Below are 14,429 nucleotides of genomic sequence, written 5' to 3'. Positions count from 1 at the left end.
CAGTGGTAGTAGTTGTAACAGTAGTAGCAGTAGTTGTAGCGGTAGTAACAGTAGTAGTAGTAGTAACAGTAGTAGTAGTAGTAGTAGTAGTAACAGTAGTAGTAGTAGTAGTAACAGTAGTTGTAGTAGTAGTAACAGTATTATTAGTAGTAGTAGTAACAGTATTAGTAGTAGTAGTAATAGTAGTAACAGTAGTTGTAGTAGTAGTAACAGTATTAGTAGTAGTAATAACAGTATTAGTAGTAGTAACAGTACCAGTATTATTGTCATTATCACCATTACTATTAAAAGAACCTTTAATTAAGACTTTCTAATTTACATGTGCAGGTTATTCATGTTTTAAAGGATTCTGAATAGGAGTAATCTTAAATGTAAGAGTTTAAAACAAGTTTAGGAATCATTTCTCACCGACGTCAAAATTCTGAAAGTCTTGTCTAAGATATCCCCTTTACAGATACCCTTCTTTTATCTGGTAATCTAGTGGTTATCACGCATTCGGTTCGAGGTTCGCTGGTTCAACGAGGGCGATGAAAATTCTTAACGTGGCTTCTTCCGTAAGGTCAGCGAAGCTGGGGATTTCGTTTCGTAGATTTATATTACATAAAAGAATCCTGACCCTGACAGAGGGTTTCAGAAAACATTTTACAGCCATTTTCCGCCCACGTCAAAATTCGGCAAAGTGCGTGAGGGATAGCTCCATTATCCAACTGTAGTCCACACCATACCATATCCATGAGTCCAGACCAGGTCATAATGGAATTTTGGGACATAACAGAAGTTTTAGAGGATTTTTATCGGGTGCTTTTATTTTCCTCTATCATTCTACCAACACTTTCCACTTGTCTCCCCATATCATCCATTATCTGCAAAAATTGACTGGAGTGAAGTCTTGGAAGTACTAAGGATGTCCGATGCTGATATAGGAAGAGCTTGGGATTCTGGGCTCCTGGGGCTTATCAGACCACACGTCTGAGGATAGGACCTGACTCTATTAGGAACTGACGCAGGATGGCTCACTTGTCACTGTCGGGTTTACGAATGCCACCCAGGCCACCGGAAATATTTGTAAGCAAATTTTTTGTACCTTGTGTATCAGGATTTATTAAATTATATTATACACTTTTTCTTTCCCGATTTTGAAAGATTTAAGTAATTTATTTTAGTTCTATTCCATCCATATTTCACAATCAAAGACATTGTAGAATTTTTTATTCAGCCCATCCATCGAAAACAGCGTACTTCAGAAAGTGAATTCTCCACACAGCCAGTTCCAAAAGGTTTTACTGCCTTGTCTGGAATTGTTAGCAAGTACACGACATTACTAAGGAAGCTTTCCTTCTGAATTGTTATATACGGAAAGACGTTCCTTAGCCCTATTTCGATGTCGTAATTGGTAATAAAAGCGTTCCACTATCTTATTATTTATTTTCAACTATTTTATTTATTTCTCAAATAGTTTTTTAAAGATATTTCTTTCCCTTAATTTTGTCACAACATTAACTCTGTATAGCGATAGGACAGTTTGGTTCTGAGAGAAGTGTGATTAAAAAGGGGTACTTCCGCGGTGAGGCATGTCAACTGAAACGTCGGTATCAGGATAAAACAGAAGATTTGTGACATAATTTAAATGCACACATAGGTAAAAATCCCTAGAGATAACAATATTATTGTTTGTAGTAACATTCTTCCTATGACTAATAGAGAGACACATTAAACGTAATAAATTAATGGACTTTGTTTTGAAACTTATTCTCAAAAGAGAGAAAAATATGGTGGGAAAAGGTAGTATGTTTTAGAAATTACTATATGTGATGTGGTATAGCGTTGTACCTGATACTTTTCCCTTAACTTGTGGCTTTTCGCTAAAGGAAAAAGGAAGGTCAACTAGAGAATATTGTGGAATCAAATTTGCATTCTTGAGATGAACGGGAGAAGTGCCATGCCGAGTTGACGAAGTGATCCTCTCTCTACCACTGAGTGTTGCATTCTGGAACTCAATTCATAACATGATCCTTAGGCCTACTCTTTGAAGTGTAAATTTAAACTGACTACTTTGTAATACTTGAATTTACGAGATTAGAGTAAGTTATAATTTGAAGTAGTGATCTACATTTTTAGTGATGTGCCTGAAACTATGAACGCTAGATCAGTATAATCGATATGCGAACAAGCGAAACAAAGAAGTAGCAGCTGCACGATGGTGATGTATCTGTAAGAGTGTGCCACTTGATCCGAGCATTGATGCGCGCTTTGTTTCGAGTTAGTATTGATGCATCCAAGACTCATCACCTGTGACTGTCCGGGATAGCATCTCGTTCCCTTCCACTTGTCTGCTCGGATCAAGTCGCCAACCTATTACACATTTGCCTGCTTGACAATCTCCACTGGCCGACCGACTCGGTGTTCGATATTTGTCCAACATATACTGGCAGCATTTATTTATAAATATCCATTGCTACCAGAATTTTTGTCAAGAAAAACCACACAATGTTCGTCAATGTTACACTCGTGCAGTGTTGCAGCCTTCTTGCAACTGTTGCTGCTTTGTTTCACTTGTACGGACATCGGTCACCTTGACACTTGGGTAATATGTCATCTTACGGTGATAGTTTCAGGCGCTTCATTCAAAAGTGTAAGTCGCTACTTTAATTTGTGATTTAACTTACAAACTCGCTCTTATTACCCTTCTGCTGGGCACATACTATCAGCTAATGGAACTTGAATGTCTGTATAAGCGCTGATGAGGAGTACAAGGAGCAAGAAGTAGAGGTCACATGTTTTCTGGACGTCGGCACTACAAATAGGTATTTTGATTAGCACCACACTTCTGCTTCTATATATATATCAAGGGAAGAGGCAGTCATTAATTTATATGAATCTAAATGGAGAACTGAACCTTTCTGCAAGTTATGGCGAAATGAAAAATGCTGCCTAAATCGGGGATTCAACCCAGACTGTTCCAGTACTTAATCTGTCTCTCTATCAAACGACCTAAATCGGTGTCGCTAGAATATTAACCTTGAATGTCAACAAAAATAACAGAATTTGGTTTATTTTATATGCATTTTCATTCTAATTGTGAGTATAATTACTGCCTAGACATAAGCTGATGGTCGAACTGTTTTATGTAGGATTTTGTCTGCCTTTAATATGTGCCGCTTATGTATGCATGTTCTTATCAGCAAGTCCACAGTGATAGTATAAAATATCTCGATAATTCATGGAAACGTTTCCTCTTCCTGTACGGACAAACCAAGATCTCAAAATGAATGGGAAATTTTCTGTCCCTTAGAAATTCTCGAGAATGTCGTTAATGTGAAGTTTCATGATGAATTCACAAATTAAATTAAAAATGGCATTAATTGTGCGGCAAGTCTGAAGAAAATATTAGTATCAGAAGAAATATTAGCATCTTATTTTATGAGATCTGCGTAAAACTAAAGATCTCTGCATGGAGCTGTCCGATAAAATACTTTTCTCACTACTTCTCCATCTTTTGAACTTTATTGGGCCAGATTTAAAAAAGTCACCTTTCAATTTTTCGATCACAAAGAAGTTCATTACATTACAGAAGAATGAATATTCTCTTCTCTTCTCTTCTCTTCTCTTCTCTTCTCTTCTCTTCTCTTCTCTTCTCTTCTCTTCTCTTCTCTTCTCTTCTCTTCTCTTCTCTCCTCTCCTCTCTCATCTCTCATCTCCCCCTCCCCTCTCCCTTCCCCCCTCTCCCTTTCCCCTCCCCATCCCCTCCCTCCCCTCATTTCCTCTTCTCTTCTCTTCTCTTCTCTTCTCTTCTCTTCTCTTCTCTTCTCTTCTCTTCTCTTCTCTTCTCTTCTCTTCTCTTTACTATTTTATCTTATACGTTTATCTCAATTTAAATAAACATGTACTAGTCGTTAAAACTTAGGCGTAACTGAAGAATATTGCTGGAGAATCTTTTCAGTGTAGTGTAAATATTCGTAATTTAAATGTGTATTGTATTGATTAAGGCTGATTGAGTGGAAGAGAAGGCCTTATGGCCTTAACTCTGCCAGCGAACATAAAATATTCTATTCATTCTCTTCTCTTCTGTCTTCTCTCTCCCGCCTTCCCTCTCCCACCTTTCCTCTTTCCTTTCCCCTTTTTCCCCTTCTCTCTCTTCCGCCTTTTGTATTCTCCTCTCCTCTCCTCTCCTCTCCTCTCCTCTCCTCTCCTCTCCTCTCCTCTCCTCTCCTCTCCTCTCCTCTCCTCTCCTCTCCTCTCGATAAATATGATTTGTCAGCTATGTAACGAAGGTCCACTCCTAGTTACACTTGGCTTCATCAGAAGTAGATTCGGAGAGTTCCATTTTTTTAAGCATTTTCAGAGTTATGGGACAGTTTCAAATAGCACAATGTGTTAGTTGCAGTGTCTTTAATTCTCCGTTTTGTTATAACACTTAGTTATGACTATGGTACATAGATAAAAGCTTAAGAGATACAGTGCTTCTTCTTCTTCTTATGATTATTATTATTATTATTATTATTATTATTATTATTATTATTATTATTATTATTATTATTATTATTATTATTTACTACTGTTGAATCTCAGTATAATCCCATTGTATTCAAGTATGCAACATACTCGTACACACTAGAGATTTAATAAATTAGTAGGTATATGGATCTTTCATTTCCGCGAAAACTATTATCAAGAGGGAAGACAATATAATAAAATATGCTCACAAAGTGACACACTCAGCTTCCAGAAAGTAATACTACGCAAAATTCCAATGTGGGATTCCCAAATATACTTAACAATATGTTGCTGGTTTCGTCGCATGAGTGAAGCATTTATTGCGAAAAGGAGATATCATTGCCTCTAATAGTGGATTTGCCAATAATTTCCGGAAAGTAAATGTTAACATTTAAGATATCGTTACATGCGCAGTAGAAATATTGAAATATTGTGCAATTCGTAACAGACACGACACGGTTTATATACAGATAGAGGAGTAAACATTGTAACTATAATTCTTAATTTAACGCCTTTTAAACTACAATGGCTATTCAGAGACGGTGAGATGGTGATACAACCCATATAGTGATAATAATCCTGGGCATGACAGCCCATAAAGGGCCAAGGCCTTCCGCCTATTGCTGGCCTCATAATCTGATTTGACTACTGTCGTAGCTCCCCAAATTCATCACGACGCTAAGTGGACACCGGTTCCATACATTGGCCGAAATTTAATAATAAATTTTCTTCCTCCATGAGAACTCGTACGGGTAGAGTAATGCGGGTAGATGCGTGATTTACGGCGCGGGACAGGTTGTGATAATGGAGGACTGAAAATTCCAGTGAGAATAAAATCTTCTTCTTCTTCTTCTATAATTCATAAGTTGCCTGCAAGCCTGCTCCAGATTTATTCCACCGTTTTCGATGTTTTCCAATATGTTGTTTATATCCAAGTTTAAATTAAAATCTATTGTTCGTAAAGTTACTATTTCTAGATGATTTCTCAATCTCCTTTTCGAAATAAAAATTGTTCTATATGAAACATATCATAGCGTGTTTTGAGAAAGCCGTTGATTTCATTCCCAATATGCTCAGGCAGTTTAAGAGAGCAGTATATTATGATCATAAATGTATGAAAGAATTTTAGTTTTAGAATATATTTTCACAAGCGAGAGGAGTGTATTACAAGGATGTTCGTCAACTCAGCAATCACTCTTCTCTGCAGCATTGATTTCCTGCAAGTTCAGTGCTTGTTGTGTTTGCCTAATGATTAATATTAAAAATTAAATCGGTTATTTTATCAATTGGTACTAGGTATCCATTCTATAAGCATGATGTTTCTTCACATTAAAATGAAAATGCTAGGTAGAAGTAAACTTTAATGAAGTTCAATGGAGTATGCTATACCTATCTTACTACTGTATAAATTTGGCAGGTTACATTATTTACACACTATATAGTGCTAACAAATTTCGATTAGCAATTGAAACAGACATTATTTTTAACCTAGAATATTAATAATTGTTTGTCTCTCATGTAGTAGAGGGAAGTATTATAATATGTTGTAGACTGTCGTGTTTGGAGTACAGGTACAGAAATAAAATTTTGAACTCCCTTTTTGTATAAGTTTCGCTTACACTACACTGCGTATGTGCAGTAAATAAGAGTCCCCTTTTTATAGGCTACTTGTGGACAGACGTGCGAAATTGTTGCCTACATACAGGTGGACTCAAGACTCGCTCAAAATTTTAATTCCGTATCTGTACAATAAGAGAAATTACAACGACAATATACAGAATGTACTGTAAGGCACGTAAAAACTTTGGGGAAACATTTCTCACATCAAGAGGATGAAGATTAGTTGCGGGAACTCTTTGTTTTCTTGTTAGAACTCTTATTCTACAACATCGACGCTCGAAGATACAAATCTTTCTTCAAAGGAAAATTTGCCTGTTCTGTTAGAAAATGGCCCATTACCGACACAACGAAACATGTACTTTATGCACGATGGAATTCCTTAGCATTTCCGGAGCTATATTTATATATAAAATAATTTTATCTTCTAGATGTGGGGAATGTTTGCCCAAAGCTTTTACATATCTTTTGGATACACCCTATATACTCTCAACCCTTTCATTAGTAATCAAATCTCTGACGATCTATACAACTACTTTATTTGTGCAAGAAAACATCAATTACATACCTACAGCTTTATACAGCGTACAGGTTATTTTAAATAAAGTTTTTGTGCTCGTTTTAAAGCTATCGCATATATTACCTTGATCCCACATTTACTGGAACGTGGCGTAATCATTAGCAATGTTGTTATCTTGCTCCCAATAACAGCCTTGTAACTAAATTTAGGTCAGTCAGGCTACAATAAGAGTCACTTAATCTAAAGCTTAGCAGGTGAAATGTGTAACTTATCAAGAACAATTGAAAGTATTGTGCAATATGCATTTATTGCCTTGACAATACCGGCTTCTTATTGGTAGAGTTCAGGAGTAATGTTTCAAATATTTGTGAAATTAATTGTACCACATCAATTGAAAGCATTCGGTAATATTTCCTACTCATTTTATTTCACACACTTATTCATCCCACCCCTTCCATTTTATTATTATTTTTTATGTACAGCAGCTTTTTGTCTGAAGTTCGGAGTTCTCTCTAACCCGAAGACATCTGATGCCCCGAACGCAAGTGCTCTCTTACCATTAAACCCGCAACCGAAGCAACATCTATCTCTCGACTGATCGTTTAAACTCCCACTTGAAACGCTATATCAAATAATCACAAAAACAAAATACACAAGAATAAAACCAAGAGAAATTAAGTACATAAGAGCAGCAGGATTACTAAATTACTGACATTATTATTATCATCACCATCATCATAAGTCTGAGCCACAAGATGATTCGTTTGTCTCACTTTAAACACCAATATCATTTCATTGATTTTTCTTGATTTTTGTAAATTTTGTTTTGTATTTTTATTAATCTTTAGACAATACCCATTTTCAATCCTTCCATTAAAAATCAAATCTCCATCGATCTACATGTATATAATTGCTTTATTTTTTTCTTTCTTGTACGGAGGAGGAACCCGAAGGCTTGCACTGCATCCTGAGGCTTATTGTACTTACCACTCCTGTTCTGTGAATGATTTGGCAGCCGAACGACCGCGCTCTTGTACAAGTACAGCACTTGTACAAGTAAACTTAACCCGGGCTGTGATACGGATGATGGTGATATGTGAATAAATGACAGCGAAATGAGTCCGAGGTGCAACACTGAAAGTTACCCAGCAATTCTGTTTCAATTGGTTGAGGCAATACCCTGGAAAAAAAAAACCAACCAGGTAACTTATCCCAACCAGGTAATTTGTCTCAACGAGCTAAATTATCCCAACCAGGATTTGAACCCGTCCTTTGTTTTTACTAAGATAACATCAAGCTCATATACATAGTATTATTCACACTTCAAATATTCTTTCAACAGGATAGTGTGTCAGCACACAATGCAACAATTAAGGTGGGTGCTCCTGTTATGGCCATGTTCCTGATATGGCCACCCTCCTATTGTGAGTTAGTTAACCAAAAAATCCGCTAAATTGCAGCAGCATCCAGTGAAAGGGCATCCTGGTATGTCACTTGATCGTTTTCCATCCAGTCAGGTTGAGCAATATGGCGTCAGTTGCCTGTTTTGCGGTTTTCATGTGACTTCTTATTTTTCTCTGGTAAATCTCCTTTGTTTCATGCATGTTTTTCAAAGACTTTTTTCATGAAGACCATAGTACTCCATTCAGTTTTTAATGTTCTGTTGATTGGTGTTGTTGTTGATGGCGTGTCTTTTATGAGTTGTTCATAATCAAACGATTTTCATGAAAGCTTACCTGCTCCTGATATGGCCATATCAAATGCACCATGGCCATATCAAGTTCATTTCACTTTTATTTTTTCACCTGACAAATTTATATGCCTTATAGCTGGGATTACGCAAAAAATTTGTATTTTAAGAAAAACAACTTAATTTTTTATGGAAAAACCTGTTTTGACTACACTTTTGAATTATAAAAAAGATTATTAAGTGTCATGTTTATTCATTTTACACCAAAATTATTTAATTTTACTACAACTGCGTTATCAAACTGAAAACAATCACGATTTGTAGAACATGGAACAAGGGTGGCCATATCATGTGCACATGTTCCTGATATGGCCACTAAGTATACTTTTGGAATTTGGGACTTTTTGGACAATTAAAGCTATTTTTATGGGGAAAGGAAATTGTTTTGAGAAAGTCCATTAGACTGAGAACGAGTAAGAAAAAAGTGGTTTACATTTTTTTTTTTCAAAATAGCCGCTAGAAAAATTCTCAAACCTTAGCATGGCCATATCAGGGACACCTACCTTATTTGTGAATGTTTGAACAAGAAATTCCCACAATGTTGGATTAGAACCAATGGACCAGTAAGTTGGCCAGCACGCTCTTCAGATGACACCATTAGATTTTTTTATAGCAACACTTAAAATCAGAGGTCTACTATACACAGCCAGAGAAGGCAGAGAGTTTACAAAACATAATTTGGAGGCATGCATACAAATTTCTTCCCAAGTACAGCATAATGTCACAAGGGTGAAGCCAAAATATAATTTAGAAGATGTATTGCAGAAGAGGGAAAGGAATTGGAATGTACCTTTTCAAGGATATTTTTCATGAAATAGCTAAAAATCTACAAATGATATTTCAATTGTTTTTGTTTCGTTAATGACCTGAATATACAGCCATGCTTATGTCATTTGAATCAGGATGAAGAGTGTAACAAATTTAGGGAAAGAATTTTGTTATTACGTTTTCTGTAACAGCCTGTATAATTGCCAACTACTCCAGACGGGTGGTTGTAGTCAACTCTATAATGTAAATACAAAACTACTTTTAGATACACAAAACGGAGATAGTTATGGTAGTATCCCAAATTTTATGGGACATATAAATAATCTATATATTATAATGTATATTATACATTATATACACATAGTGTTAAGAACTTTCAATATTTTGAGAAAGGTGGTAGTATTAATCAAAACAAGGAAAAACGTCTAATAAACATGGGTCCTAAAATAAATATCTTCTGAAATGTGAATACTTGTTCATTAACATCATACGAGATGTTCAGTGTGATTTCGATTAACGTAACGTATTCTTCTGCCCTATGTCTTAAGGAATCGCACGTTGCTATCGTCTGTTTTACTGCATTTCTGAATTGGTACTATTGCACTGTATACTCAATAAGAAACAAGGAAAGAGCTCAAATTACAAAATATGCTATTCTTACAACACCAATTTCAAATCCTTTGCTTTGATGAATACTACCAACTCACATAATACTGAATGCTTTTCTTTTAATGTAAATCACATTAATTTAATGGAAATCTCTCAGTGCGTTTTAATTTCTTGTCCTCATATCACAGCCTGGGTACTCGTTCTAAAAATAACCCTTTATTATCTATGCCTTGCCATAAAACAGTTAATTATTCTTCCACTTTCTCAGCATCAGCAATTCGTTTCTGGAACCCCCTACCCAGTTCCTCAGGAACTGTTGAACGATATTGCAATTTAAAAGTAAATTATTCAAACACGTGGCCAGTACTAAGTCACATATCTCCTGGCTTCAGATTTAATTTTCCCGTTCCTTTGTTCTATCGTGTTGTTGTATGTACTATTATCACTTAAATTAGTGATTATAATGATGGCGAAAATTATACATTTAATTAGACTCGGTACTATATTGTATTGTTTTTTTATAAAAATTGTATTTAATTTATAAAATTTCACAATAAATGGCATTAAAATTATTACATCTGTCTTAGCAATTGATTTTTTATTTAAATTTTATCACCATCAAATCTTAATTACAAAGCAGATGAATTTTGTACGCCTTATACAGTTCCATTGAAGAAAGCAATACTAAACGTTTGAGCTAAATTTTTCACTGAAAAAATGAGCGACTAATAACAACATTTTGCGATTAATAATAATTTTAATATGAAATTATGCTCAGGCAAATATTTTGAAGTAATTTATGACTATAAGATTCTGTAAAATGGAAGCTCGTGGAGAAGCACACAAAATCTAACATTAAAAAATGTAAGTCTTCTATTTGATAATATGCTGCAACTAATCCATAGCTATGTAATTTACTATCTTGAAATTTTATACAATGACCATTCCATGCGAGATTTGCCGTTCAGTTAAGTCTGTATTTTGTCCTATTTGGGATTAAAGAAATTGCCGCAGTTTATGATTGACGAAGTATCCTAATTTATTACACTCAAATAATGTTTTACGTCGTTGTATTATGAATGTTATAATTTTCATAGACCGAAATGTCAATTACAAATAATAATAATAATAATAATAATAATAATAATAATAATAATAGTAATAGTAATAATCTTAGTGAAACTTACAGCAGAGTCCGTATAGGCCAGTTTCTATCTGATACTTTTCCAATTCACTGCGGGCTGAAGCAGGGAGATGCATTGTCACCTCTACTTTTTAACTTTGCTCTAGAATATGCCATTAGGAAAGTTCAGGATAACACAGAGGGTTTGGAATTGAACGGGTTACATCAGCTTCTTGTCTATGCGAATAACGTGAATATGTTAGGAGAAAATCCACAAACGATTAGGGAAAACACGGAAATTCTACTTGAAGCAAGTAAAGCGATAGGGTTGGAAGTAAATCCCGAAAAGACTAAGTATATGATTATGTCTCGTGACCAGAATATTGTACGAAATGGAAATACTGTATAAAAATTGGAGATTTATCCTTCGAAGAGGTGGAAAAATTAAAATATCTTGGAGCAACAGTAACAAATATAAATGACACTCAGGAGGAAATTAAACGCAGAATAAATATGGAAAATGCCTGTTAATCGGTTGAGAAGCTTTTGTCATCTAATCTTCTGTCAAAAAATCTGAAAGTTAGAATTTATAAACAGTTATATTACCGGTTGTTCTGTATGGCTGTGAAGCTTGGACTCTCACTTTGAGAGAGGAACAGAGATTAAGGGTGTTTGAGAATAAGGTTCTGAGGAAAATATTTGGGGCTAAGAGGGATGAAGTTACAGGAGAATGGAGAAAGTTACACAACACAGAACTGCACGCATTGTATTCTTCACCTGACATAATTAGGAACATTAAATCCAGACGCTTGAGATGGGCAGGGCATGTAGCACGTATGGGCGAATCCAGAAATGCATATAGAGTGTTAGTTGGGAGGCCGGCGGGAAAAAGACCTTTGGGGAAGCCGAGACGTAGATGGGAAGATAATATTAAAATGGATTTGAGGGAGGTGGGATATGATGGTAGAGACTGGATTAATCTTGCTCAGGATAGGGACCAATGGCGGGCTTATGTGAGGGCGGCAATGAACCTCCGTGTTCCTTAAAAGCCAATAAGTAAGTAAGTAAGTAATAGTAATAATAATATAAAGAGATTATTATTATTATCATCATTATTATTATTATTATTATTATTATTATTATTATTATTATTATTATTATTATTATTATTATTACTTCTACTATGGTTAGTCATACATTTCAAACTGCATTCTTCACTTCCAGACGATGCCTTCAATCCACGCGATGTAAGAGGACACTCTGGTGTACACTGCTGGTGAGTTTTTGAAACCGCAGAACTTTCCGAAGGACGTCACTCCTACCACACTGTACATGCAGTAGGGTTTCTCCAGAACAACTTGCAGAGGGCCCCCTGAATCTCCCTATACGACGACAAGAAATCATACCAGTAGGTTAATTCTGGTTAAACCATGTTATTCCTTCTGTACACAAGATATACCGCTTTACTAAGAATAATTTTCGCTTGTTTTAACATTAAAACGTGGCATCATAACTTTAAATTTCCATAAAATCTTCAAATGATTGACCATAATATTGCACTGCGTATTGTGTGCATTAAGAAAGACGTATTCTTCATTATTATAGTGAATTCTTATATCGTAAATGTCTTATATTTAATTGTCGTTAATTTGTTCTATTTTGTATTTATAATATTGACATTATCTGTTAATTATTGTAATTGTGGAACAATTCGGGTTCTTCCGCTGTTACTCGGGGAAAATAGTGGAACTAAATCTACCATGTAAAAGAAATAAAACGTGTTTTTTTTTTCTGAAAAATTTGCTAACATAAAGCTAGTGCTCTTGATATTAGTGATTTGGTTTCAAAAACCTCAGATAAAACGATTTTAATTTCCAAATAGTTTACTTCTTGTCCATTAATTAATTTTACTCCTGATATCCAATATCACGCGACCTAGAATTTTTTTTTTTCTCCAGACAATACAAGAAGATAATACCAAGCTCAGAAGGAAGATAATTTCGATTGAAAGAGAAAAGAAGAACGAAAGAAGAAATAGATTCCTAAGTTATTTTTTTTTAATTTTGAGAGAAAGAGAAGAGAAAAAAGGGAAATGGAAAAGTATTTAGGAAAAATGGAAGAAGAATAGAAAACTGGTAAGAAAGAGAGGAAATTAAAAACGAAAGAAGGCAGATAAGGGACGAATAAAGGAGCAGGGAATACTTAAAAGATAAATAAGGAACGAAAGCAAGAGAAAGGAATGATAAGAAAGGTTAAAGAGAGAGAAAGAAAGAAAGAAAGAAAGAAAGAAAGAAAGAAAGAAAGAAAGAAAGAAAGAAAGAAAGAAAGAAAGAAAAAGAAGAAAGGAAATCAAGGAAGAAGAATTGAAGGTAAGGCATAAGTGAAGAGCACGGCTAAAACTAAGAGAGGGTTTGCAAAATAAACGTGAGGTCGCAGTGCATTGCCAGTAGCACCACTCTTTCTAAATAAATACATATAAATAAAGAGCGTAAAAGAAAGGAAGCGAAGAAAGAGAAATAAAGAAGTAAAATAACAAAAATGGGATTACTAGAAAAGAAAAGCAAGGAAAAAATAGGAAACAAAAAAATAAAAAGGAAAGTAGATGGAAAAGTCTATGTTAGAGAATGAAATAAAAAGGAAGAAAATAAATAAGAGAATGCAGGAATGGCAAAATAAAATGAAGTAAAGATGAAAGGAAAATAAATAAATGAACAAAGAAGAGAATGATATAAGGAAACCATATATACTGTGGTTGTTATTACCTGGCAAGTGTCCTTTCCTCCTTCGAGTACTCCAGAGCACAACTGTTCGTCCTTGAGACCGTCAGGAATCTGCTTACCTCCAGCGTCGTCCTTGTAGTACGTGGAGCACTCGGCGTTTGTAAGGAAGTCCAGAGTTACCTTCAGGAGATCTTTACTCTGGGCATCATTCGCTGCACACAAACATTGCCGAGATAATAAACACAGGAAAGAACCAAGACCTCTCAACAACTGCCTGAAAAGTATTTAGTATATGCGAATTAAGTTCATCTAGTTTTTTTTAAAACCTATTATGACATTTTGGGTTTCGAGAGACGCCTTTTTGTTCTGTTATTGAAGCAACAAAAACAATAACATTTCCTCGATAATAATATTATTAAGAAGCTGATATATTTTTATTAAATAAATGTCCTTTAGATTGCAAGGAAAATTGTATAGCCTATGAGAAGTTTTAATGCGAAACTAACATTACAAATAATCATTATCGCCACTACTAACATCTGCGCTGTCTGTATTTACTCTCATATCTCTATAAAAATATCGTCATAGCCATTAATTTGTATATCTTAAGTTGGGTTTCCCGGCCTGCATTTTTATTTAATGTTGTCTTAATTTTTCCACAAATCTATACTAATAATAAATCTGTAGTCGAAATTTTTCTGGTAATTTTCGATTTTCGAAAAATAATTGGTCCTAACATATATAATTAACCACCCTGAAACCGAAAATCGCTTTTTTTGAAATTTTTGTTTATATGTCTGTCTGTCTGTCTGTCTGTATGTTTGTTAC

The 14,429-nt window shown here is 34.9% G+C and overlaps 1 protein-coding gene across 1 annotated transcript in view; it reads right to left on the bottom strand.

The window, feature by feature from the left end:
• Positions 1-6,698: 6,698 nt before the first annotated feature.
• Positions 6,699-14,429, bottom strand: part of LOC138698000 (serine protease snake-like) — a 28,501-nt gene continuing 20,770 nt past the window's right edge. Inside the window, exons 5-7 of the mRNA XM_069823668.1 lie at positions 13,644-13,813; positions 12,079-12,263; positions 6,699-7,811 (exon numbers count right to left, since the gene is read on the bottom strand). Of these exons, the coding sequence (XP_069679769.1) occupies positions 12,096-12,263; positions 13,644-13,813 (338 nt within the window). The 3' untranslated portion in view covers positions 6,699-7,811; positions 12,079-12,095. The remainder of the gene's footprint in view (positions 7,812-12,078; positions 12,264-13,643; positions 13,814-14,429) is intronic.

Source organism: Periplaneta americana, chromosome 4 (assembly GCF_040183065.1).
Source record: "Periplaneta americana isolate PAMFEO1 chromosome 4, P.americana_PAMFEO1_priV1, whole genome shotgun sequence".
NCBI classification, from domain to species: Eukaryota; Metazoa; Arthropoda; class Insecta; order Blattodea; family Blattidae; genus Periplaneta; species Periplaneta americana.
Note: the sequence above shows the minus strand (reverse complement) of the source record. Positions and strands in the feature narration are given on the sequence as shown.